The 25,921-nt window shown below is 39.6% G+C and overlaps 1 protein-coding gene across 1 annotated transcript in view; it reads right to left on the reverse strand.

Moving 5' to 3' along the window:
- Positions 1-25,921, reverse strand: part of ENOC (cytosolic enolase) — a 269,816-nt gene that overhangs the window by 125,458 nt on the left and 118,437 nt on the right. The window contains exon 2 of the mRNA XM_089437891.1: positions 10,027-10,181. Within this exon, the coding sequence (XP_089294017.1) occupies positions 10,027-10,181 (155 nt within the window). The remainder of the gene's footprint in view (positions 1-10,026; positions 10,182-25,921) is intronic.

Genomic DNA, 25,921 nt, shown 5'->3' on the forward strand with positions numbered 1-25,921 from the left:
TTAATGCATGGCTCATGGATAGTGAAGCATCTCGCCATATGACGAGAATGAGGGAAGTGTTCCTTAGTGTTTCAAGGACAGATACAAACATGCATGTGAAAGTTGGTATGAGTACCATAGATGCAGTAAAAGGGATTGAAACAGTGTTATTCCAATTAGAATCAGGAGGATCTGTAGCAGTGGCAGAGGTGTTATATGTGTCCCAAAGCTGAGGACAAATTTGTTCTCGGTCTCAGCTATGGAGGACGAAGGGTATGATATTGTGTTCCAGAGAGGACAAGTATTCATGTGTTCAGAGAGAGCTACCCAAGACACAACAATAAGGCTTGGTGTCAGAATGGGTAAATTATTCAGCCTACATGGCTAGCCTATAGGTAGATCCAAGGGGATCTGCGATCAAGGATCGATGTTAGTGACAAAGATTGAGCAGGAGGCTCTAAAGATTGAGTTGATGCTAGGAACTCATTTTTCTAATATGGAAGATAAGCAGGACGCCTCTTGTAGATCTGCCAAAACCAGTTGGTATGAGCTAACATTGATGGATGCTTAGGAGTAGGCTCCTAGGAGCATGGTTGGGAGAAACAGGTATTCAGTGTTAATTCCAAAACAGGTAGCAAGAAAGCCTTCCAATTCAGAGGGAGTAGCTATAGCAGCAGATGATGTGGTGGGATTGGAGATAGATCCAGGTGGAGGAAGTTCTTCCAAAAGTACCTCCCTCGCTAAGAGGGAGTGTTGATTTTTGTAGCTCGGGCAGGTACTTCTGCACAGGCCTTGTGTCTATGTGTGTAGAAGTCGCCCACATTCTCCTTGGAATACTTACTCAAGTGTAAGCAAGCTGCTAATGTAACCTAGCCTAAGTCTAATTTAGGAAAAAACACATAATAGTATGTTGGCTTATTGAGCTAAAAGAAACTTAGGGAAAGTAAAGTAATTTATTTTAGTAAGTTTTAATCCTAACCATTGATCTCAAGTGAGGCAAAATCGAATCTCACCATTAATCACTTTGAGATTAGTGTTAGGGTTAGGGATTTAGCTCAATGTAAAGTTGTAAAAGCAATGCTAGGGAGAGCGAGAGAACACTACAACAACACAAGATTGAGAGAGGCATCTCGGTAAGCAATGTGTTAGGTCCAAGGGAGTGCAAATAGGTTGGAGGTTTAAATCTACAGGAAAGATCAAGCACTAATCTAGGGAAAATCAACTAGATAAGATCTAGGTTTATCGTATTACGTATTTTGTCAAATGGGCCACTATCCCAGGACAAGAGCCCACGTAAGCTTTGTTTGTTTTAATGAAAAACTTCTTGGGCATTAATCTATGTGTCATTGTGATTGAGATTGTTGTAGTGCTTCAACGGAATTTTATTCTATTAGGAACCTAGTTGCATATTTATTTAGTAGATCGGCATTCTGCTAGGAATTAAATATTGGGTGCTAGGTTTGCACGAAAAATAATAGTTATATCACACATCAACACAGAATATTTTCCTAACTTCTAACTAGGCCACAAAATATCAACAAAAAATACAACAAATGTATCTCATCAGCGTATGTGATTTCCTCTACCCTTTACAGGCAAATGTAATGGCTTTAGAAATGGCTCCAAAAAACACAGTGATGGTCAAGGAAAATGGTGTCACCGTCATCCTTGGCTCAAGCAAAACCAGTCTCCTTCTGCTTTGCTCTCCAAACCCTTCTTTCCATATGCAAAATCAGCCAAAATGTTAGATTTTGGGCACTAGACTCAATGCACACACACCATATCTAGTAATGGTCTCCTATTAACTTTTCACAGCTAATGAACTGAAACACATTGATGTGTCTAACCCAAAACAAATTTAGCACAGTAGAACTTATAAAACCAGCAATTAGATCATTCATAGTAAATGTCAAATTCCTTAATTACAGTAACTGGAAATTAATCTTCTAACTTATGCAATTTATTTGTCTTCAGAAATTAATTCGGCAAATAACAATTAATTCACTATTGCAATCTTCACAACTAAATACAGGAATGGAGAAATAATGCACACATACAAAATTGACGACACCAAGATTTTTGGACAATGGTCCCCGGAAAAACCCCAATGTGGGAAAAACTAGTTCTACAGATGTGGGTTTATATTATTATTAATTCTTCAGCGAAATTGAGAAATACAATCAGCTTGCCTCTCACTGGCAAAGCTTCGACATACAATTTTCTCCATTGGCAAATAAATCTGGAAACTCAAGTTCCCTCTACAAAATCAAAGCAGCCTCCTCCAAGCCTACTTGCACCTCCTCTTGCTGCTCGCACTGGTGACTGGAAATGTGCACCACTGGCTCTAGGAAATTTGATCAACCTCCAAAAATTCATTCTGGCACTCCTGTTATTCATTGAAGTCACTCGCACCTCCTTCAATAACTAATCCCAGCACTGGAAATCGAACTTTAGCCTCTGCAACTTGCACTAGGTGAACTAGTAGTGCGCACTAGCTAATTCGCACCTTCTGGTATGGCCCCTCTGCAGATAAATTTAGCCTCCCTTCCTGTCACTGGAATGTTGGAAACTCTGTGGAGATATTCTCTGGAAATTCTCTTACAAATCTCTCTGTTGAAACACCATTGTTGGTGTCTCCCTTTGTGCCCTTGCTCTCACTCTAAATCGCATCAAGTCTCTATTGTGTCTTCTCCAAGGCCCCATTGACTTGCTCTTATAATCTCTCATTGAGCAACCAACGGCCATGATCTAATCACAATCAATGTCTAAGATCATCTTGACCCCATTGAGTGACTTTTCCAGAAGTCTCTAGAGAAAAATCGATTTTACTCAACTAATATAATTTAATTAACTAGTTTTCCTAAGTTAGGAAAAAATTAACAATTGGCTAATCAATCTAATTGAGGTGTTTCTTGTGAAACCTTTTCTGGGTATTGGAGAAAATGTATTCCTTAGCCTCATAAACACCATAGAGACTAGAACACTTGTTTGCTGCTACCAAAAACTAAGGCTCCCATACCAAGGAAAATGGCTCTCAAGGAAATTAGATATAAAGCGATTAACTTGAAGGTTGAAATTGATCCAACAGATGAAGCCCTAGATCCATCCTCAATCTGGTTGATTTGGATCTCCTTTGTTGCTTTGAGCTCTTTCCTTTGACCCAGTGCAACTGAGTATGTCACTCATAGCAAACCTACAATATTACTCATGCATATCTTTTGCTTACTTGAGAGAATCTCTCTCTCAATGTCTCGTGCCCCTGCACATCTTTGTGCTCTTGCTGATCTTCATAGGCTCTCTTGGCCAAACTCAACCCTCTCGGTTCCACAAGACACCAGGCCCTCAAGGGCTCTAAAGCCTACCTGGCCTTCTCCACAAGATGCTCTCTTGGCCCAACTCAACACTCTCGACTCCACAAGACACCAAACCCTCAAGGGCTCTAAGGCCTACCTAGCCTTCTCCTCCACACGATGCTCTCTTGCCAACCATCTTTCACAAGCCCTCTCAGCCCTGAAGGGGTTTGAAGCCTACTCGACCTTCTCCTCCACAAGATGCTCTCTTGCTTACCACAATAATGAATCACTCACCCTTGTACTTATACTTTTCCAAATGCTGCTATACCATTGGTCTATACCACGAGTTAATAAAATACCATGGATCATCAAAATACCATGGGTATATGGATGCAAAGCCCCATCACTTAGCCCACTTGCCTAAGACGTGAGAATACTCCCAATGCTACACAAAACATCAACACTCCCTCTTCGTGAGCGATGTATTCTTACAAGACCACCTGGAAGTAGCTCTACCTTCAAACTAGGAACATATTTCCACCCTTGATCAGCTACCACAGTTGCTCCATATGACACAGAAGAAATTCCTACTATATGACAGGGACCCTTCTTTGAAGACATCCTACTCCTCGAAGCCTGCCACTCCTAAGCATCCTACATGGACATCTTGTACCATGACTTCTTGAACCTAAAGGTTGCATTTCTCTAAGTTGTTGACTCCCTCTGATCCTGTTGACTCCCTCTTGAGCCTACTCACTCCCTTTGAAGCCTGACTCCCTCTGACTCCAAATTGCAAGCCTTCTCGGCCCTCAAGGTCTCTGCTTGACCTTCACCCTAAGTTTCTCACTTGGACCAAGAACTAGACCAAGGGACAGCAATGAGGCGTGGCCCACTGTCACCACAGCCACCCCCTACTACTTTGTGGACTTTCACCACTAGGGAGGCTTGCCTTTAGTTAGTAGGTAGATATGTTAATTTCAAGGGATAAGGTGACAAGGCAGGCTAATGGAGGACAACATTTCCTAAGTAGAAGGCTCAATAAGCATGATAAGGCAATTCACATCTCACAATGTGCCTAGTTAGGGCACAATGTGCCTAGTTAGGGCACAATGTGATCTAGGGCTTAATAAATAGCAAGCCAAATGGACACACCTAGAATCACAATGCCAAGAAAAGGCTTCTAAGCAATGAATACCTTCAATGTATGGAACAAGAAGCCTTCAACAAGCCCCAAGCTGAAGCCTAGGGAAAACTAGGGATTTCGTAGAGCAAAAGTTTGCCTAGGGCAAGAGACTTTGGCCTAAAAGTGGATGATTAGCCACTAAAAGGAGTTGATTTTGAGGCAATCAACTTCCTTCCAATATTGAATCCTCCCTCAAGCTAATAACTTGTGTCGTAGTTGAAATTTGTGCCCTAGCCCTAGCTAGCGGCTTACACTTTAGGGGCCAAAAATCAGATTGAGAGAGAAAAAATGAGTTTTAAGTAAATTTTTGTGGATGATCAACAAAGTGACCAAGGCTAGTGCCTAGTCCTTTGGATGATGGAGTTTATGGGAGGGTAAAATATGCTAAATCTTGGGAAGGATTAAGGGAATAATGAAACCCTAGGTCTCAAAACCCTAGCTATCCCTTTTATGAGGGCACAAAATCAATTGGGAGAGCTAGTTTAAAGATTCACCAATGGGATTGTTGTTCACATTCTATAAGTGAGTAATGCATACAATGTTATCATCTAGATTTCATACAATGATTTCAACAATAACTAACACAATAAAAACCCTAGATAATTAACCATTCCATACATTAGACACAAGAATAAAGATTTATCAAATCCAAGGTACACTTACAAGATAGAATGCATGAACAAGCCTTTATTGCTCCAAAATGACATCTCCAAGACCAAAGAAATAGCTCCAAATAGCAAAATACACCATACAGTCACATCTACACAAGATAACAAGAAGGCCGAAAACGTCCAAGAGGGACGAAAATAAGTCACAAGTGATGATGATATAATACAATGAGCCTATCCTCTATTTATATGAGGATTAGTACTAAATTCTAATAATTAGCCTAATAAAGTCCCCAAAACAAGTTTGACGCTAAAAAGTACTTGGCTTACAAGCCAACCCACCAACTTTATCAGAATATGCCCTAATTTTCCCAACGTGTGAGTTGTAAGCTCTCTCATGCTAACTTCATCAACAATAAATACTCCAAATGCCATGTCCAAGGGTGATGAGGTGTCCAAGAAGGTGTAGATGCCTATGAAATCCATGATTTGAGGGTTGGCTCTCAAATTCACCTCATTACTTCCTTTGGGGTCCCAAGATCCAGCTGGGGTGCCACAAAGTGGTCTCATTGGTCTCCAACTGTTAAATGAGGTCCCCTCTCCTCCAGCGTTGGGGATTCCTCAGGTGCAACAAGTCGTCCCTAGTCTATCAATGTCTAACCATCTTCATTCGGGATTTGAATCAGCGATTGCCCATCAAGTTGTGTCAAGGCCAACCTGGGAGCATGATGTGTCCAACTATGTCATTCGAAAGAATCCTCAAATATGAGTCAAAAGTCAACCAACGTCTTGGGTGCTAGAGGTGCTTTAGGACATGTGCCATTTGATCATATTGCGAGAAGGCTCCAAACTCTCAATGCTTCACTTGTTTGAGCCAATGTACTCCTCTGATGGGCCTGGGTACCTGTGGAGTAGGTGCCCAAGGCTTGGGCTATTGAACCACCTAACAAGAACAACATGGATTCTGGTGAAAGCAACCAGTAATTAGAGACCAAGATCAATAATGCATTTAAGTGAACCAAACTTTATGTTAAGGGCAATTTAATACTTCAAATAAGGAATCCTTTCAAAAATCAGGACCCTGATCTCGCAAGGGTTCTTTCTCCCTACGTAGGGGTGGCTAAAGATCAATCCTATTCGATGCTTCTACCCCCTAAAGGGAAGTAACTGTTCCTTGTTCCACCCTTCAATTGATAGGTGTTGATGAATAATAATGATGGTAATGGAGGGGAGAAGACTTCATGGCCAAGTGTCATGGTCAAAAAGACCAACTGATGGGGGTATCCACATCTTGAGTGTATAACTGTGAAGAGGGAGCATTCGTGGATGCATGAGATACCAACTCAGCCCTTCTTTTTTTACCCCTCTTGTGTGCCTTTTACTTCTTGATTTTTTCCTTGTATTACCACCCATAGCTCAAGGGTTATAGCTTGCTTTGTATGATGGATCAATTTTATTACCCCTTTGATGAGTCAGTTCATCGCTCATCAAGGTTGGGAAATGCAAGGGTTCTTGCTTTGATGTATTGGAGCATCATGTGCTCAAGAACCATGTGATGGCCATATGAGGTAGGTAGAGCTCATGCTAAGCTTTTTCCCACGTGCTAATCTTTATGTCCCAACCAGCTTTGCATTTTTATTTTTCTTTCTTTTATTTTGTTGTGGCCATGATATGCTCTTTCTATTTCTTTTAGTTGCATCAACCTCCCAAGGCAAAGTTTTCATGACCTACTCAAGGCATGTGAATATGTGGGTGTCAAATCCCCAAGAACCAACGACAAGTTGTGCCCAAAGAATGGAGGTGAAATATGGGTTTCTAATGTGGATGGGAAGTGTTAAGTATGATATAAGAAATATGGAACATGTTATCTCAATCATGGCTTCCCAAGTAGTGCCCCTCCTATAACCCAAAGGGCCTTAACCCCCCTCGTGAGGTGAGAGAACAAGAATACGGTCAAGGTCTATCAATCTTCCTGATCACCCCATTATGCATAGTAAATGCCCAAACACAAACAAGTATAAGCACATGATTGCAAAATGATCAAAGTACCTTTTGAATGGCAACCCACCTTCATTGAAGTGCTAATGTCGGATGGGTGAGCAGCATATGGTTGATGCAAATGGCGGAGGCACATGGCATATCTTCAACTAATGGTGGTTGGCAAGGGTTGTTGGCTAGTTGGTTGGTTGTCAATGTAGGAGAAAAGTTTTCTCCTATGAGGTTACCCATTTTAATGGGTAACACATAGTAAAGCCAAAGTTTCAGCCCCAAAACACAACTCTTATTAGTCCTTCAACAAGAATCTAGGGCTCCAATACCAAGGAAAATGGCCATCAAGGAAATTACATACATAACAATTAACTTGGATCTAATCCAATAGATCAAGCCCTAGATCCATCCTCAATCTGGCTAATCTAGATCTCCTTTGTTGCTTTGTGCTCTTTCCTTGGACTTAGCACAACGCAGTACCTCACACACAACAAATTTGCAATATTACTCATGGAGATCTCTTGCTTACTTGAGAGAATCTCTCTATCAATGTCTCATGCACCTGCACATCTTTGTGCTCTTGCTAAACTACACAGATTCTCTCAGCCCAACTCGACCCTCTCGGCTCCACAAGACGGCTCTCTCGCCAAAAACCTTCCACAAACCCTCTCAGCCCTCAAGGTGTCTGAGGCCTACTCGACCTTCTCCTCCACAAGATGCTCTCTTGCCAACCACCTTCCACAGGCCCTCTCGGCTCTAAAGGAGTCTGAGGCCTACTCGACCTTCTCCACAAAATGCTCTATTGCTTACCACAAGAATAAGTCACTCACCCTTATACTTTTCCAAGGGGTGCAATACCATGTGTCACGCCCCTACACCTACGGTAGTCTTCCAACCGCTTGTAGCAAGGTGCGGCACCACCGAACGCTTTCTTTTCACCAATACTCACATTCGTGGACTACGCCTACTTTCACATTAACATTACTTAGCTTGTGTTTCGCAACCAAGTAAACATGCAATTATCCTTTATACTTAATGAAGCCCATACTCATTCATTATCCATAGCAATTATAACATGAACATCAACAATTGCAACAAGTATAAAGAGGAGGGGCAACTCCCCGTAATGTGAGTCTGCCCGACAATATATTAAGAATATTAGTTTACAACATACAAGTGTGTCTTGCCAAACCAAGTCTCACACTTAGCCAAATATTACAAAGAGAGGCAAACCTGCCTTTTACAACAGTCTTGTTCACCTCTTGCACAAAGGACGATGCTCACCCGAGCCACCTAAAATCCCATGCCAAGTCTTACACCAAAACCTGCACTTTAGAACCACCTCGGGCACACCTTGCCCAACCTTCGCCTAAACCACCAAGTGCAAATCACCCTTGTGCGTTCTACAAGTCCTGCGCATGAGCTATGCGCTTTACCCCGGTAAAACTGGGCACTTAGACTTGCGTACTTCTTTTAGAGCGAAGTGCTTGAGTTGTTATGTTATGAGCTCCAACGCTCATACACTTATACCTTTTCTACGTGGGTTACATGTGGGTGGTAGCCCCTTGGCCGACCCCCAAAATAGTCACAACGCACCCATAAAGGTCTCTTCCCAAGTCGGCTTGCCCTCACCGCAAGCTCCCTTCCAATCGTTGTATAAAGCGCTCAACACTTCATCGCATTTCAAAAGTGTCGCACCATCGTTCACGGTTTCGTCGCATATGACTCGCACAAACGTCACATTTCTTCCGCACATTGTCGCACGCCTGTTCGTCGTGCGCCCGCGCGCCCGCCCGCACCCTCGTGCACGGCGACTTCGCCCGGCGCCCATCGCACCATCGCCCGGAGGCCTTACACCATGGGTCTATACCATGGGTTATCAGAATACCATGTGTCATCAAAATACCATGGATCTATGGGTGCAAAGCCCCATCACTTAGCCCACTTTCCCCACACGTGAGAATACTACTGATGCTACTCAAAACATCAACAAACAACCCCAAAAAAGCGACTTAGAGTGCCACAATCCGTGGGCAGACGATATTTTCAATCATCACACAATAATATCACAATATTTACAATATTATCGAGATAATATTGTCATCTGCAATGTCGCAACATTTACTAGAGATAACATCACCTAGTGGGAAAAATCAGAATTTCAAGATATTATCATGATGATGCCAACACTGCTGAAAATGACATATTGTGGAGTTACAAGGGATATTATTGAGGGCATGAGAATTCATATCCATGTCAATCCTTGAGAGTGAACCAAACCTCACCTAGATTGTTTTCTCAATAAACTATGTTATATTGATACCACCAAGGAAAGCAATAAAATTGGCCAAAATGAAAACAATATTCCCATTATTCATATGGATTCCTCAAAAATAAGATGAATTTTAGAAGCTATGATTATCATAAAGAATGAGGTTTTCAATATCAGGTTATAAGTATTTCTAGCAAATCAATATCTATATCCTAGATAAACCTAGAAATATATGGCACCTCAAATTTGCCAGAGGCTTGGGATACTGCTAGAATTTGAGACAACAGCCAAAATTAATTACTACAAAAGTACTTCCATGCACATTTTGAAGCCTCATGCAGCTTCTATCAATTTACAATGGAAAACAATCAATTGCATACATACACAATCGTGACATGATTCGGTTTCCTATTGTGGTAGATCAATAAAAATAGAAGCCCTTGATACTAACAAGATAGCATCTTCTTGTAATTAGGGGTCAGTTTTACAACTTCAGATGTAGAAAGATTCTATAAAATTAAGTCATAAATGAAACGTAAGAAATCATATAGATGTAAATAAAAATAAAATAAATTCATTGTATAAAAATAAATTTTAGAAGTGTCTGAATTAAAGGAGCCAACAAACTCTGAAGAGGCATTTCAAATTTTCATGTCACTTGAGAAGAAGTAAGTTAATACACATCGAAGAATGTTAACTTACATTCCAGTTGAGGCACCACTTGGTACAGATGCACGAAACATGCCTTTGTTAGTATACAGGTCAACTTCAACTGTAGGATTACCTCTGCTATCAATAATTTGTCGTGCCTTTAACTTTGTTATTGTGGAAGGAACAACTCTCATCATGTGATTAGACTGAAGAGAAACATCGTTTTTAAAATTGTCAATGCCAAAAGAGATGCCGTAATGAAAAAATAGGTGCAGAAGATGAGGAAATTTATGTGATTAACTCTATAAAGATAAGAAAATTACAAGTGTCTGCACCATAAATACTAGCTACAAGTATAGATAATATTATGTGATTCACTTCCCAAAAATAAGATAACGATTATACACATATAGCTATGGCACATAAACACGTAAAGAAACTTGATAAACACTAGAAAGCATATCCCAAGAATCTAATGATTCAAGATATAGGAAAGTGTGCCCATACATTTATTTACATTAAAAAAATGACAAAATTAGTCTAGGCTAATTAGTTAAACAACAGGGCAATACCTTATTCCTAAATCAATCAACCGATAATATTAATATCCATCTATTAGAAAGGTCTCAAATTATAATATCCTACGGTATTCCGTACTACTCAGGTGAGAGAAAGTTCAAATAATATACACCCAGCATAATGGAACTTAATTAAAAAATGCTCATAAATAAAGTAATACTTTATTACTACAGCATTACAAAACATTGTGTTGTAAATTGAATACTCCATATAATAATAAAAGTTTGAAGTAGAAATGGTTCAGAAATCCCTAACTTTAACGAGGGGAGATAATACAGGAAGATAAAGGCATATCCAAAATTTGATGCAGATCACAAGCAGAGGAAAGCAATTATGCTGTGAATTACACAATGGTTTTTGATGTGTTAAATAACAATGAAAATAAACAGCACAACCATCAAGTTTGATTCATGCATTCTATTTCTTTTTGTATCACATCATGATGTTCTATTATCTTCATTGCTCTCTATTTCTTCTAGTCCAAACAAAGGTTCTCTAGGAAACAAGTTATACTTTTTTGTACTCCCCTAAAGTGTTGGATTTTTTTGGGTAGCTGCGGGAGGTATTCCCAAGCTATACAAGTTGAAAGAAAGAAAAAATAAATTTTACATTAAAAGAAAGAATTTTATTTTATTTTAAATTTAATTTGCAAACAGGCATGCCTCTTGTTGAATTTTGTAGCTATGGTCAGTCTTCATCATTTATATTTTAGTCCTTGAAATATATAATGAAATTGTAAGACATGTTCTTCATGTCACTTTCATTGGTTAGCCCTTGAAAGAATTAATACATGACATGTTCTTCATGTCAGTATCAAAAGAGAAATTTGAAAATCAAATTTTTGGCTCCAAACTTGTCAAGTTGGCCCTCCTTCATCAGAGGGTTCACTAATCTAGAGAGGAAGCAAGTGTTTCATCAGGGACTCCAACTTATGGAATTCATGAGATAATGGTGTGACGACATGAAGCAGATCAAGGGATTGAAGATCTCTTCAATCAAGTAAGTCGTTGGAAGAAGCCTAGATGACCTCAAGGTAAAATGAGGTATGTATGCTTGTATTTATTATTATAATGTCATGTCATATGGTTGCAAGTAACAATGGATCATTACTTCTATCTTGAAAAGCATGATCAAGAGAAAAAGGATCTTCTAAAAGAATGCAGGAAGGCATAAGTCACACTAGAAGAAATCAACATAATATGTCCTCATATGAAGTACGAGGTAGTTGACTAAGAAACTCTGATTAAAAGCTCCGGGAAATGGAATGTGTGGGGAAGGAAGAGATCGTGAGATATGCAACCATGATGAAGGCAATCAACATCCAAAAGACCAAGAAGATTTCACTAGGAAATCTCCCAAAAAGATATAAAGACTCTAATGAAAGTCTGAGAAATATGAAGACCCTTGACAATGGATATCTTTGGGAGATATGTCAATAAGTGTGCAAGATGTTGATACCTACAAGAAGATGTCATGATGAAGAACCATATCATAAGGTATGATTTAATTTAATATGATGTTTTGATTTCTTGAATAATATCTGGATGAGTTCATGTAGGGCTACCAGAACAAGACTTGTAAGTACTTGTACAACTGATCCAAAATGGATTTTGGATAGACTCCTAAGTCTAAGTGTTCCTCACAAAGGAAAATGAAAGTCCAACGAAGTTCCTGGAAATAGCCCCATTGCAGAGGATCTTTTCCTTCTGAGTCTACTACAACTTGAATGGGCTAAAATGGACTTAGGATGCAGAAGTTATCGCATGCAGAAGATGCCCTTTGTTCTTTGGAAAAAGAGGCAAAAACCCCAAAAATGACAAAAAACCCTTAAAAAGGGAAATCGCATCAGAAAAAGGCAAGGGGACGGACTTACACGGAGGCAGAAGAAACCCCAACCTGCCGATCCAATCGATCAAATCAGAGGCAGACACATATGCGATATCGAGACCCTGGAATCGGCGATTGCGATCATGCGATATGCTGATCACCGATGATCGGATCGACAAATTGGCATCGGCGATGTATAGAACCCCTGGGCCGTGTGCGACGCGATATGTGATAAGCGATCGCGACTTGCAATCTCAGCCATCGGATCGCGAAAGAAACAGCCAGGATTGAATCGGCAATCAGCAATTGCCGGACCCGACGGATTTCATAAGCGCAGTCTATAAAATTTGAAATCCGGAAATTCGGATTTTCTGTGTATTAATGTTTTTCGGTGAAAAACCCAAAATACAAAGAAACGACGCCCGAAGCGATAAAACGGACCCGAAGGGGAATTCTAAGCCCGATTGCATAGAAATTGAGTTCCGTAAAGGCAGATTTCGGGCGAGCCTCAAGCGGTAAATGGTTTTGGGCTGGCTCTGCCCGATCCCACAGACTAATCGACACGTGGCTAGCAGAGGAGAGAGGAAAACCGCCTTTTCGGGCGGGTAACCTCCGTACTCCTAAGCCGCCCAAAATTGCATGATGACCATTGGATCAGAGATCACCCAGATCGACGGTGGAGATTGTGACAGTAGCCAAAGGCGGACTCGATACGATTATAGGGTGGATGCGATAAGTTTTCAAGTCCGATAAAAGGATTTTGTCGGGTTTTTCAGTGTTTCCCGTGTATTTGGGATTTTGCCCAATACACTAATGCGATGCGATTTAACACCTAATGGTGGACCCGATAGGGATTTAGGGGCGATTGAAGGGAGTTTCACGTCCGGGAAACGCGCCTGATAGTGTATTTTGCCAGAAATCTCTGTGTAATGGAATTTTCTCAGTTTTCGGATTTTCGCCTATGAAACGGCCCCGATTCCTTCTGTAACCGCTCCTGACCATCATGCCACGCTGCAGCAGGCGTTTTTACAGGCAATGATGCATTTTGAAGCGACAGAGCCACAGAGGGACAATGAATCACAGAGAAACGGCCAGGGAAGCCAAAAAGTCGGGAAGATGCCTCAAAAGAGCCAGAGAGCACGATTGAGAGCACGGAAAAGAAGAAGTCGAAAGGCAGAGCAAAAGGCAGAAGAAGGAGTCAAAAAACTACTACGCAGAGCAGCTGAGGGAGCCTTTGGGGTCACTTGAAGTTCAAGTGAAAAGCCAGAGAGCTGAAGGTTACAGAAAGCCAAAGAAGCCAGAGCTGAAGAGCTAGAGCCAGAGCCAAGAGCCGAGAGCCAGAGCCAGAGCCGAGAGCCGAGAGCTGAGAGCTTCAAGAGCCAAAGATAAAATGGTATTTAGACCAATTGTTTCTATGTAAAAACAATGGATTTGAACCAAGAGCTTGTAAAAAAAAAGACTTGCCATAATCCCAGAGAGCCTAGTTGAGTTGACTAGAGCTCAAGGAGATGTAGCCCAAGAGTTTTGGGTGAACTCCATGTTAAGTTGCGGTCTTATGTATTTGTTGTTGGCTCCATTGTTTTACTGTTATATGTCTTATATCATTTTAAGCAAATCAATTTACGCCACATAAACCGTTTAAAACCAAACACAAGCATACACCATATTTTCAAGCACCTATTTAATTCTGCATTGGTTAATCATTTGTGACTTGGGAATCTTTAAGCTTTGGAAGTGGGAGAGGTTCCTGTAAGTTAGATAAGAAGCCTAAGTACCCCATTTTTAGATTAACAACGAGCATTCATGTGATCGATGGAAACTCCTGAAAGAAGCATGGAGAGAAAAGAAGTAGCCATATGAAGAAAATTCCAGATGTATGCCAAGAAGGCCACTTTCCATGAAGAAAGAAATGACATGATGGAATAATAAGGAAACTGATCGATGATTGTTGCCCTACAAGGACGAAGCTCAACTAAATTTCATGACATCAAGGAGAGAAGTTGATCAAGCAGCTGAAGAACCCACAAAGAAGAAGTTGTTGATGTATAAAAGTGTCCCTAGCTAAGAGGGAGCTCTAACAAGTCCCTGAGCAAGAGGGAGTTTGAATTAGATCACCCCTAAGTACAAAGGAGTGACAATTGTGTTTTTCCATTTCATGTGTCATGCACTAGACCAGGACTAATAGCCGTCAGTCTAGATCAAGGCCATGAATGGAAATGTAGACACATGATAGACACAACATTCTTGTCTTCACTTGGGAAGAAAGAATGGGAGGATTGGATAATCATCTGGCATGCGATACTCTTTGAGGATGTGTAGGGCATCCAAGATAAGAGTAGGCAAGAGGATCGATATTCTATGAGGGTTGGGAACCCAAGATAAGAATAGTCCTAGAAGGTCATACTCAGTGAACACTCGGATGGGTATGTTCCTTGAGAGACAATGATGAAGGTGTCTATAATCATTGGTCTCACCAACATTGTGCGCTCTGATCTATTGAGAGATAGAGTTATTAGTCAAGGCCTTCCTATGTGACAATGTTGGTTATAATGATGCTATACAGATGGGTCACTAGTCCGACTCTTCTTATAAGATCTCTTCAGTATTGAGAATACCTATGTACCATTTACAATACCTCCCTAGTTAAGAGGGAGTGTTGAAGAAAGGAGTAACTAGGTTCGGTTTCCATAATGACTTATAATTATGATTTCATGTAAAGAAGAAACAAATGTATTTATTGTATTCCTTGCATCGTGGGTTTCATGAGCAAGAAGTGTTCTTCATAGGTCAAAGACTTCTTCTTGATGTCTTTAAGTTTTGTTGTCTTGTTATGAATATAATTAAGAAGTCATGAAGTCATGTTACAAATGTCAAAGTTACACTCCAAGGCACTGTCACTATCTCTTTTGCAATTGGCTAAAAGAAGGACAGTATTCTCCTTAAAGTAATATCGGCTTATCTCCAGGATCTCATGTCGGCCTAAATGACAAGCATAAGTCACTATATATATAGAGTGACCTCACCTCATAATCGTCAAGCAATTCGGACATCTCTGATCTGAAACAATATGAATCTCAGAGCGAAGAAGATAAGGGTATTCCAGTGAAGAAGGAAGGTGACTACATGTGCGTAAATATCTTAAGGGTTCTTGGGTTAATTTTGTCATCTAAGCGAAGGATCGAAGTTTGGTCTAAGACAGTGGCAGCTACAGTTAGGGCTATATCAAGCGTTGAATGGTTATAGAAAAAGACTGAAGACAGAGAGGCTATCTTGGACCGAAAGAAGAGATTAGTGAAGGTCGAGGATTGTGTCTAGGGTTGCAAAGGAAAAAGGAGACCGAGACTCTCCTAGTGACAGTGTAATAACAGTGCAAAGAAGGACTGAAGTGATACAGTGCGAAGGAGGAAGACTGTGAAGGCCGAAGAGTGCAAGAGATAGTGACAAGTGTCTTGAAGAAGAATTGAGTCAAGTATTTTGTCAAGGGTCTTGGTATTCGTCAATAAAAGAATCTATAAGAAGAGATTGAAGGGTTTTCCTCTCAAGAGGAGAGGTTTTGGCCCTGGCAGAAAGCCAACATCGTGTGTTCTTGTCTCTTTGTTTTGGTAGCTATTTGATGAAGTAAGAAATACACACACTAATGATATCAAGAAAAGATTGTGCTAATAAGCTAAAGATAAAATACCTCACAAATAGTTATCATGCTAAGAAGAATCACATAAACTACATTTGCCCTAGATTTTTCAATAGCACCATCGCAAAGTTTCCCCAACACCTTCGCAGAACAAAGTTGCCCCAACACCTTCGCAAAAACAGAATTGCGACCTCTAATTTGCAGAGTAACCCCAGTAACTTCGCACGTGTGGACAAAGACAAGCAAAAACTCGAATTTTCTTTCTTCCTTGGATTCTTCTCTCCCTTCGTTGGCCTTCGCACTTCTTCTTCTTCCTTTTTGTTCAGAAATCAAAAGATGAGAGTGCAAATGGGGTCAAATTCTCTTCCTTTTATGGCCATCCAAGAGGTTGAATTGGGCCTCTTCAAGGCCGACTTGACAAGGCAAGGCCAACTTGGTCTTGTGGGACAAAATGACTCTTTTTGACTCAAAATAATATTTTTCTTTTTGTTACAAATTGTCCAAATGGGACTTTGACACATGACAAAATTTCTTCTTGACTCAATAAACCCTAGAAGCATGAAGAACATGCTTTGACTAGAAAAATAATAATAATAATAATAAATTTATTTTTCTTCTTTTTGCTTTTTACAAGAAATACATATTGATACAAGTACAAAGATAATTATGAAGACCGAACCTAGTTACATTTTTCAATAGTAGAGCCGAATTTTTTGACAAGATATTCTAGGCAATAGGGCCATGTTTCTAGGCATATTTTGGTAGGTTGAATTTCGGCCTAGGCAGATCATACATGACCAAAGTTGTTGGGCAGCAGATTGACTTGTCAAGAGGCTTGATTGACCAGGATTGACCATAAGCTTTGTAGGTCAGTTTTCCATCATTACCAGAATTAGGTGTGTCTCTTGTTGAAATGAAGAATCTCTCTAAGAAAAGGTTGATGGGTTTCCCCCCAGTGGGTAATCTTAGGGCAAGTCTTATGTTCTCTTTGTGCACTTTGATCTATATTGTCCTTGTGCATTTATGGTTGAATTTCTGGAGTGTAATTGCTTAATGATAAATTGGAATTGCTAAAAGAAGATCTACATCATTAGAAGTAATTATCAGTATTTCATAAATTAGTGCTTGTATCTATTGCACTTGAAAAATCAACATGGAATCAGAGCTTTGGTGAAGGAAAGAATATTGAAATCACACTTGAAGAGCTTTGGTTAAAGAAGGAAGAGGCTTAGAAGATCACTTATGATTGTTTGTCTATATCTATGGGTTCCTCTATGAAGTCAAAAAACAAGCTTGAAGGGGCTTCAAATTTCAGGACATAGAAGACATGAATCAACCTCATTCTTGCAAAGAGTGATGTCTTGGGCATTGTGAAGGGGAAGGTTATTGAACCCTCAGATATTGAATGAAAATTAAAATATGAGGAAGATGATATTATAGCTAGAAGCATAATAATGGATTCTATCATGGATCACTTAATTCCATATGTTGCAAATATTGACTCGTCAAAGAAAATGTTTGATGCCCTAGTTGGATTATGTGCTATCAACAACATTTGTCAAGCAATGAGTATGAAGAATGAACTTTATGATGTTAAAATGTCAAGGAATGACACGGTGGCCTCATATTTCATGAGGATCTCTTAGCTAAGAGATCAACTTCAAGCAATTGATGAAATCATTTCTGAAAGGGAACTTGTGACTACAACACTTAATGGTTTACCTGACTCATGGGACTCATTTGCATCTAGTATATGTGGCAGAAAGGAAACTCCAAAGTTTGAAGAACTATGGACTGCATGTACTCAAGAAGAATGTAGGCTCATATCAAAAGGAAATATTCAAAGATCTAAATAAGGTGAATCTCAAGCATATGCAACACACTTCAAGAAGGTTGGAAGAAGAAAGAAGTTTGGCTTCCAAAGAAGAAATGAAGGAAGAAGACCTGAAAGTAGAAGACCTGCTCCTCAAGGAAAGAAATATATGTTGAAAGTTCAATGCTATCATTGTCACAAATTAGGTCACTATAGACATGATTGTCCTGAAAGATCAGATGATAGAAAGAGAAAAGGAAAGTAGCATGCTACCACAACAAATATTGAAGAACATCCAAAGAAACCCAAAAATGAAAATCCAAGTGACAAAGATCTCTTCTATTTTTCTGCTCTTACAGGTTCTATTGCAGATAGCGATGATTTATGGCTAGTAGATAGTCGTGCCTCAAGACACATGACAAGAGATCGTGACAACCTTACAAGTCTAATGGAAAGGAGACTATCTCAAAAGGTAGAGCTTGGAGACAATAACAATTATGCAGTCAAAGGTGTTGGGAAAACGTGCATTCAATTGGAATCAAGTGAAAACGTTGATCTTAGCAACATACTATATGTACCAAGTTTGAAAAAGAATTTCGTTTCTATTTCATGTTTGAAAGATAAAGGAGATAAGAGTAGCATTTGTTGATGGTAAAGTACTTGTGTGGCCGAAGGGCTCAAGTATAGATTCTACTAGAGTAATTGGAGTTCGTGAAGGAAGGGTGTATAGACTCTTGAAACTACCTACTCAAGCATCAGTACATAATAACATCAATCCACGTGAACTTTGGCCTAGAAGATATGTTCACCTTGACTATGGAGCTTTGCCAGCTTTAAATCAAATGGTTTTAGGTGTTCCAAAATTGCAGATAGAGCATGAAGAAGTGTGTAAAGGTTGTGCGCTTGGGAAGAATGTAAAGAAGCCTTTTCCAAGCAGCGAAAGTAGATCCAAGGAAATTTTGGATCTAGTTCATTCTAATGTATGTGGACCAATCCCAATGAAATCCCTTAGAGGCTCTTTGTACTATGTAACCTTTATTGATGACTTCTCTTGCAAGACATGGATTTACTTCATGTAGGCAAAGGATGAGATCTTCAACAAGTTTAAGGAATTTAAGGCAGAAGTGGAAAACTTGAAGGGAAAGAAAATCAAGATTCTGAGATCAAATAATCGAGGAGAATACACTTACAAGGAGCTCGTTTCCTTTTGAAAAGAAGTTGGGTTTAAGAGGGAATTCATAGTCCCTTATAATCCACAACAAAATGCAGTTGCTAAAATAAAGAACATAACCATTGAAGAATCTGTTAAGGCCATGATGCGTGATCAAGGCTTGCCTATGTTTTTATGGAGTGAAGCATCAATGACAGTAGTCTATATTCAAAATAGAAGCCTCATCGAATTTTAGAAGACAAGACCCTTGGTTACCTGAAGCTTCTACCTCCTAAAGGGAGGTAACTGTTGCTTGATCCACCCTTCAATTGATAGATGTTAGTGAATAATAATGATGATAATGGAGGGGAGAAGACTTCATGGCCAAGTGCCATGGTCAAAAAGGCCAACTGATGTGGGTGTCCACATCTTGAGTGTATCACTGTGAAGAGGGAGCATTCGTGGATGCATGAGATACCAACTCGGCCCTGCTTTTTCTACCCCTCTTGTGCACCTTTTACTTCTTCTTGATTTTTTCCTTGTATTACCACCCATAGTTCAAGGGTTAGAGCTTGCTTTATATGATAGAGCAGTTTTATTACCCCTTTAAGATGAGTCAGTTCATCGCTCATCAAGGTTGCAACATGCAAGGGTTCCTTCTTTAATGTATTGGAGCATCATGTGATCAAGAACCAAGTGATGGCCATATGAGTTAGGTAGAGCTCATGCTAGGCTTTTGCCCACGTGCTAATATTTATGTCCCAACCATCTTTGCATTTTTATTTTTCTTTCTTTTATTTTGTTGTGGCCATGATATGCTCTTTTTATTTCTTTTAGCTGCATCAACCTCCCAAGGCAAAGTTTCCAAGCCCTACTCAAGGTATGTGAACATGTGAGTGCCAAATCCCCAAGAACCAATGACAAGTTGTACCCAAAGAATGGAGGTGAAATATGGGCTTGTAATGTGGATGGAAGGTGTTAAGTATGATATAGGGAAGATGGAACACGTTATCTCAATCATGGCTTCCCAGGTAGTGCCCCTCCTATAACCCAAAGGGCCTTAAGGGAGGTCCCACTAGACTAGGGTCAAAGATTAACCCCCCTGGTGAGGTGAGAGAACAAGAATACGGTCAAGGTCTATCAATCTTCCAGATCACCCCATTATCCATACTAAATGCCCAAAAACAAACAAGTATAAGCACCCGATTGCAAAATGATCAAAGTACCTTTTGAATGGCAACCCACCTTCATCCAAGTGCTAATGTCGGATGGGTGAGAAGCACATGGTTGATGCAAGTGGCGGAGGCACATGGCATATCTTCAACCCCAAAACACAACTCTTATTAGTCCTTCAACAAGAATCTATGGCTCCCATACCAGGGAAAATGGCCCTCGAGGAAATTACATACATAGCAATTAACTTGGATACGATCCAATATATCAAGCCCTAGATACATCCTCCATCTGGCTACTCTGGATCTCCTTTGTTGCTCTGTGCTCTTTCCTTGGACCCAACACAACGTAGTACCTCACACACAACAAACTTGCAACATTACTCATGCAGATCTCTTGCTTACTTGAGAGAATCTCTCTACCAATGTCTTGTGCCCCTACATGTCTTTGTGCTTTTGCTAAACTCCACAGATTCTCTCAGCCCAACTCAACCCTTTCGGCCTCACAAGACGGCTCTCTCGCCAACAATCTTCCACGGGCCCTCTCAGCCCTCAAGGTGTCTAAGGCCTACTCAGCCTTCTCTTCCACAAGATTCTCTCTTCCTAACCACCTTCCACAGGCCCTCTCGGCTCTTAAGGAGTCTGAGGCCTACTCGACCTTCTCCACAAAATGCTTTGTTGCTTACCACAAGAATGAGTCACTCACCCTTATACTTTTCCAAGGGGTGAAATACCATGGGTCTATACCATGGATTATCAGAATACCATGTGTCATCAGAATACCATGGGTCTATGGGTGCAAAGCCCCATCACTTAGCCCACTTGATCCACATGTGAGAATGCTACTGATGCTACTCAAAACATCAACAAAAAACCCCCAAAAAAGTGACCTACAGTGCCACAATCCATGGGCAGACGATATTTTCAATCCTCACACAATAATATCACAATATTATCGAGATAATATTGCCATCTGAACTGTCGCAACATTTACTAGAGATAACATCAGCTAGTGGGAAAAATCAGAATTTCATGATGTTGGCAACACTATTGTAAATGACATATTGTGGGGTTAGAAGGGATATTATTGAGGGCATGAGAATTAATATCCATGTCAATCCTTGAGAGTGAACCAAACCTCACCTAGATTGTTTTCTCAATAAACTATGTTATATTGATACCACCAAGGAAAGCAATAAAATTGGCCAAAATGCCAAATAATATTCCCATTAATCATATGGATTCCTCAAAACTAAGATGAATTTTAGAAGCTATGATTATCATAAAGAATGAGGTTTCCAATATCAAGTTATAAGTATTTCTAGCAAATCAATATCTATATCCTAGATAAACCTAGAAAGATATGGCACCTCAAATTTATCAGGGGCTTGGGATACTGCTAGAATTTGAGACAACAACCAAAATTAATTACTACAAAAGTACTTCCATGCACATTTTGAAGCCTCATGCAGCTTCTATCAATTTACAATGGAAAATAATCAATTGCATACATACACAATCGTCAAATGATTCAGTTTCCTATTGTGGTAGATCAATAAAAATAGAAGCCCTCGACACTAACTAGATAGCATCTTCTTGTAATTAGGGGTCAGTTTTACAACTTCAGATGTAGAAAGATTCTATAAAATTAAGTCACAAATGAAACGTAAGAAACCATATAGATGTAAATAAAAATAAAATAAATTCATTGTATAAAAATAAATTTTAGAAGTGTCTGAATTAAAAGAGCCAACAAACTCTTAGAAGGCATTTCAAATTTTCATGTCACTTGAGAAGAAATAAGTTAATACACATCAAAGAATGTCAACTTACAATCTAGTTGATGCAGAACTTGGTATAGATGCACGAAACATGCCTTTGTTAGTATACAGCTCCACTTCAACTATAGGATTACCGAACAGAAACCAAGGGTTTGGCATTTGAGAATATTTGGTTGTCCAGTGTATATCCATGTACCCAAAGATAAGAGAAAGAAGCTAGAGCCTTCAGGAAAGAAAGGATACAGTGAGTCATCAAAGGCCTATAGAATCTATATTCCAAGACAACGATAAGTTGAAGTCAGGAGGGACATGACCTTTGATGAGAATGTTGCGTATTGGAAATCTAAAGAAGTTCTCGTGGACTCAGATGATGACAAAGAACCTGAAGCTCCTAAGGAAGAAGGTCCAGGTCCATCCAATTCTTTAGAACATCTCATAGATCACTAAGAAGAGCCAGAAGGGCCTAGCGATCCAATAGACCCAGTTGTTGTTCCTGGAATTAGAAAAAGTCCAGCTTGGCTTAGATCTACTTTGCAGGACATGCAGCACCATGTGGCACCTTTAGGGAAAGCAAGAGACCAAAGAGGTATTCTATATATGCAGCATTGATGACTAATATTATTGATTCTGAACCTTCCACCTATGAAGAAGCAGCTACCCAGTAAGTTTGGAAGGATGCGATGTTGGAGGAATACAAAACAATTATGAAGAATGATGTGTGGGAGATTGTCCCTAGACCTGAAGGGAAGTCAATGGTAACCTCCAAATGGGTATACAAGATCAAGAATGTAGTGGATGGCAGTATTGACAAATACAAGGCAAGATTTGTGGCTAGAGGGTTCTCCCAGAAAGAGGGGGAGGATTTTGATGAGACCTTTGCGCTGGTTTCCAGGTACACTACTGTTAAATCTATTGCTTCCTCTATGGGTTGGAATTTACAACAAATGGATGTAAAGATTGTTTTCCTCAATGGTGTGATTGAGGAAAAAGTGTACATAAAACAACCTCAAGGTTTTGAGGTTCATGGAAAAGAGTCTCACGTCTGCAAATTAAAGAAAGCCTTATATGGACTTAAGCAAGCCCCTAGAGCCTGGTATTCTTGAATTTACAACTACCTGACAAAACTCAGTTTCTCCAAAAGTGATGTTGATCGAAACCTATATATCAAGGTTGAGCATGAACATGTGATTTTAATATTGTATGTTGATGACTTATTTCTAACAGGTGTAGAGCATCTCATTATTCGGTGTAAGGGGGAGTTGGCTTTTGAATTCGATATGAAGGATCTTGGGTTGATGCACTACTATTTGGGGCTAGAAGTATGGCAAAAGCCTGCAAAAATATTCCTTGGTCAAGGAAAATATATTATCAATATCTTGCAGAAGTTTGGAATGATGGACTGTAAATCAATGGCAACTCCCATGGTAACTAATCTGAGGAAGTTGAGAGACTCTAAGTCAGATTTGGTAGATCCATCCATGTATCGGAAGCTAATTGGCTCATTGATGTATTTGATTGACACTGGGCCAAACATTTGCTTTGCAGTGAATACTCTTAGCTAGTTCCAAGTGGAACCAAGAACTGATCACTAGATTGCAACAAAGCATGTATTGAGATATTTGCATGGTACAGTTGATTATGGTTTGAGATATGTCTCAAACGATGATATATAGCAGCAAGGATATACAGATGCAAATTGGGCAAGAAGTGTTGAAGTTAGAAAGAGTACATCCAAAGGTTGATTCAGTTTGGGCTTCATTATGATTTCGTGGATGAGCAGGAAGCAGACATCTGTTGCACTCAGCACTGCCAAGGCAGAGTATATTGCAACCAGTTTAGCGAGTTGTGAAGCAATATGGCTTCAGAAGTTACTCGCATGACTATTTGATCAGGTGCTGAAACCAACTTTTATATATTGTGACAATCAAAGTTGTGTGAAGCTTACAAAAAATTCAGTTTTCCATGACAAGTTGAAGCACATCAAGATCAAGTACCACTTCATCCATGACATGGTGCAGAAGGGAGCAGTGAAGCTCCAGTACATCTCCATTGATGAGCAGATTGTTGATATTCTTACAAAGCCTCTATCCAAAGCGAAGTTTGTATACTTCAGGGACAAGCTTGGACTTGTTGAGAATGCCTCTCTCAGTGAGAGGGAGTGCTGATGAGATAGCATCATGGACTAACATTCTCCCTATGTCAAGTATATTGACTTGAATTAGGGAGATTGGTTTGGCAGAGTAGTCATTCTTCTTGTGTCAAGTATGTTGACTCGAATTAGGAAGAATGATCCTAGAGCATCAAGTTCGTTTAGTATCAGGCCCCGAATTACTCAAATAGAGTGTGGCCTTTGGAGATTCACGTGGTGTCAAAGATGTCGACCAGAATGATGTTGAACCAAGACTAGTTTGTATACCATGTGTCTAATAGACCGGAATTATGGCGACTAGTTGATGCTAAATGAGGTACCATGTGTCAAGAATACCAACCAGGATTATGGTGAGAATATACCATAGGTCAGAGGTACCGACCGAAATTATGGTAACTCGTTGATATTCTTGGTTTACCATGTGTCACAGTTATTGACCACATTATGGTAACAGGTTGATGCTATTGATTTATCACGTGTCAAAGTTGCTAACCAAATTATGGTATTTCAATATGTTATAACCTTTTCTTAGAGAAATTTGTCAACAAAAGAACATCTGTCTAGTCATTATGAATACCTCCCTAGCTAAGAGGGAGTGTTGAATTTTGTAGCTATGGTCGGTCTTCATAATTTATATTTTAGTCCTTGAAATATATAATGAAATTGTAAGACATGTTCTTCATGTCATTTTCATTGTTTATCCCTTGAAAGAATTAATATAAGACATGTTCTTCATGTCGATATCAAAAGAGAAAATTTCAAAATTTGAATTTTGAATTTTTGGCTCCAAACTTGTCAAGTTGGCCCTCCTTCAAGTCAAGTCGGCCCCAGTGAAGAGACACACATTCGGACAGGAAGAACACTATATATAGAGCACTCGACCTCCTCCACAAGGCACCATTCGACCTCACATATAAGAAGACATATTCTAGGCATCCAAGCAAAGGAGAAGGACGAAAAAGGACAAGAAGGAATAATATATCTCAAGCATATCTCTTTCTCTCTCTACTTCGCACATGTGACTTTCTGGGCAACAGGTCCAACTTCTGGGGAGCAGAGTCGAATTTCTGGGTAGGATATTATGGGTAGCAAGGCAGAGTTTCTGGGCATATTTTGGGAGGCCGAATTTTGCCCTAGGAAGATAAAGAGAGTCGAAGTTGTTGGCCAAAAGATTGACTTTCCAAGAGGGTTAATTAACCAGGTTTGACCATAAGCTTTGTAGGTCAGTTTAACCATCATAATGACTAGCAGAATTAGGTGTATCTCTTATTGAACTGAAGAAGCTCTAAGAAAAGGTTGTTGGGTTTTTCCCCCAAGTGGTTTTTCCCAGGGTAAATCTTGTGTTTTCTTTGTGCATTGTGATCTCTATTGTCCTTGTGCATTTATGATTGAATTTCTGAAGTGTAATTAGTTAATGATAAACTGGAATTGCTAAAAGAAGATCTACATCATTAGAAGTAATTATCAGTATTTCAGAAATTAGTGCTTGTATCTATTGCACTTGAAAAATCAACACCTATTGGACACCCTAAAATCACTATAAAAGGACACTTGAATTTTTCATTTTTATACTCACTCATCACTCACATTTTTCTCTCTCACACATGCGGGAAGCTATTTGAGGAAAAGGCCAAAGTTTCTAAGGAGTCGAATTTCTAAGACAGTCCATGTTTGACCAATGGAATTTTCCAACTGTAATTAGTTACATTAGCTTTCTAATACCCGACTACTAATTTAATAAAAATTATGTGATGAAGAAATTGAAAACTAAACTCCAAACACTTTTACTAAATATGTTGAGTATTCTAACAAATAATAGAAGCAGAAAATAAATTCATGAAGAC

The sequence above is a fragment of the Pinus tabuliformis genome, chromosome 9 (genome assembly GCF_031772625.1).
Source record: "Pinus tabuliformis cultivar Carrire ecotype Pingquan chromosome 9, CPIR1, whole genome shotgun sequence".
Lineage (NCBI taxonomy): Eukaryota > Viridiplantae > Streptophyta > Pinopsida > Pinales > Pinaceae > Pinus > Pinus tabuliformis.